The sequence below is a fragment of the Osmerus eperlanus genome, unplaced genomic scaffold (assembly GCF_963692335.1).
Source record: "Osmerus eperlanus unplaced genomic scaffold, fOsmEpe2.1 SCAFFOLD_983, whole genome shotgun sequence".
Lineage (NCBI taxonomy): Eukaryota > Metazoa > Chordata > Actinopteri > Osmeriformes > Osmeridae > Osmerus > Osmerus eperlanus.
Window position 1 is genome coordinate 1 of NW_026911631.1, and position 2,000 is coordinate 2,000.

Genomic DNA, 2,000 nt, shown 5'->3' on the forward strand with positions numbered 1-2,000 from the left:
ATACTGAATGACGCGCAAAAGTATATCAGCATGTGTGATCTATCATGTGTGGAGGATGTGTCTGAACCACAAGTAACCTTCTGAGGCCTCCTCTCCTCATAGCAATGTATGGAGTGTGGGTAGGGTGTGTCGTGTTTGGTAGGGTGTGTGTGAGTCGTGTTTGGTAGGGTGTGTGTGAGTCGTGGTGGGTAGGGTGTGTGTGAGTCGTGTTTGGTAGGGTGTGTGTGAGTCGTGTTGGGTAGGGTGTGTGTGAGTGGTGTTGGGTAGGGTGTGTGTGAGTCGTGTTGGGCAGGGTGTGTGCTGTGAAGCGGACCTGTCTGCTGACGGTCTCTGCCTCCAGGCCGTCCCAGCGCTGTCTGAAGTCACAAAGCGGTGACACGGAGCCCGGTCTCTCCGAGCCGGGAGACAGACGGCAGACGAAGCGATGGTTCTGACTCTCCATCTCAATCTTCTTCTGGTACAGCTCCCGCTTAAACTCCTGGGGAGAGGAGCGCACACGCGTCAGAAGCTGGCTTAACATCAGGTTCAATATAAATGTAAATTATATATGTTTATAATGTAAATGTACTATATAAAGCACACTGTATTACCACCTATTCCATACAAGCAACACTTAGCAACCTAAATTCAAGTTAAAAAAAGTCTACTCTATAGAGCTGGGTCAATTGGGACAGGGAGTCAGGTGGCTGAGCGGTGAGGGAATCGGGCTAGTAATCCGAAGGTTGCCAGTTCGATTCCGGTCGTGCCAACTGACGTTGTGTTCTTGGGCAAGGCACTTCACCCTACTTGCCTCGGGGGAATGTCCCTGTACTTACTGTAAGTCGCTCTGGATAAGAGCGTCTACTAAATGTAAATGTCAATTACAATGTGTCAAAGTACTCAAATGAGTTATTTAGTATTTGGTTCCAGATCAGCTGTTAGAGCTATCTGACAGCGGGTTCCATTGATGCAAACCAACCTTCAGATCACACAGCTGTTCTCTGACTGACTCCAGGTCAGTTCCAACCAGGAACTCCTCAGTGGACCTCAGCTCTGCAGACTTGAGCCACTCGAACAACCCCTGGCGACATGAAAGACCAACAAGATGACATGACACTGCTGCTCGTTTCAAAAAGTGCATTCACGCGTCAACTTGTGCACGCACGCTCTGTCGGGCACTGACTTCATCCCTCTGTATCGTCGCTATAACTCTTTGAAGGCCTGCATGTTTAATGGCCTCCAATAGTTGCTGGAGCTTTGTGAGCGGTTGTACAGTACGGCTCCCATTGTGGAGAGTGACACGAGCCCCCATGCTGATTGGTGCAGCAGCGGACTGAGAGGCCAGTCTTCCCAGTCCTCCCCTGAACTCTGTGTCTCTCACAGTCAACACCCCTCGGGCCCATTAGTTCCCATTGGCAGGGAGCGGGGTATTCTGTCAGTCAGTTATCAGCCGAGCTACGGGGAGTGAATCCGTCGGCCCTGCCAAGACCGACGGATGAAAGACTGTCTGTGTGTTTGGAAGCCTGCCACCGGGGCTGGAGGAGACAGCGTTAGCCAGACTGAGCTGGCTGGATTAATTTGTGTGTGGCAATGAGAATATGCTGGCAGCTCCCACACACAGACACGCACACACTCAGACGGACACGGAGACAGAGGGATGAACAGACACACACACACGCAGACACAAACGCAGACAGACAAAAGGACAGAGAGAGGGATGAACAGACACACACATGCATAGAAACACGCACACACCTGCATAGTGTCCTGGTAGTGCAGGGCCACCTTCAGAGAATCCTCCAGCTTGCTGTGGCACTCGCTCCAGAGCTTGCTCAGGTTGTTCCAGGTGCAGTACAGCTGAGAGACCACACACAGTGAGGCAGTTAGGGACACAGATATCTATACTTTCATCATGAATACTCATGAATACGAACTGACTCAATGATAACTGACATGAACACAGCCTGTATGTATTCGCTGGGTCACTGCTCACCTCGTCCAAGCTCTTGGTGACGTCTGGC

The 2,000-nt window shown here is 51.0% G+C and overlaps 1 protein-coding gene across 1 annotated transcript; it reads right to left on the reverse strand.

The window, feature by feature from the left end:
- Nucleotides 1–313: 313 nt before the first annotated feature.
- LOC134016346 (microtubule-actin cross-linking factor 1, isoforms 6/7-like) lies at nucleotides 314–1,994 on the reverse strand (the record flags this gene model as incomplete). The annotated part of the gene is made up of 4 exons (XM_062455718.1): nucleotides 1,973–1,994; nucleotides 1,735–1,836; nucleotides 959–1,060; nucleotides 314–478 (listed from the first exon to the last, which is right to left on the reverse strand). Coding segments are annotated over exons 2-4 (273 nt in total), but the record flags the coding sequence as incomplete, so codon positions are not given.
- Nucleotides 1,995–2,000: the final 6 nt, after the last annotated feature.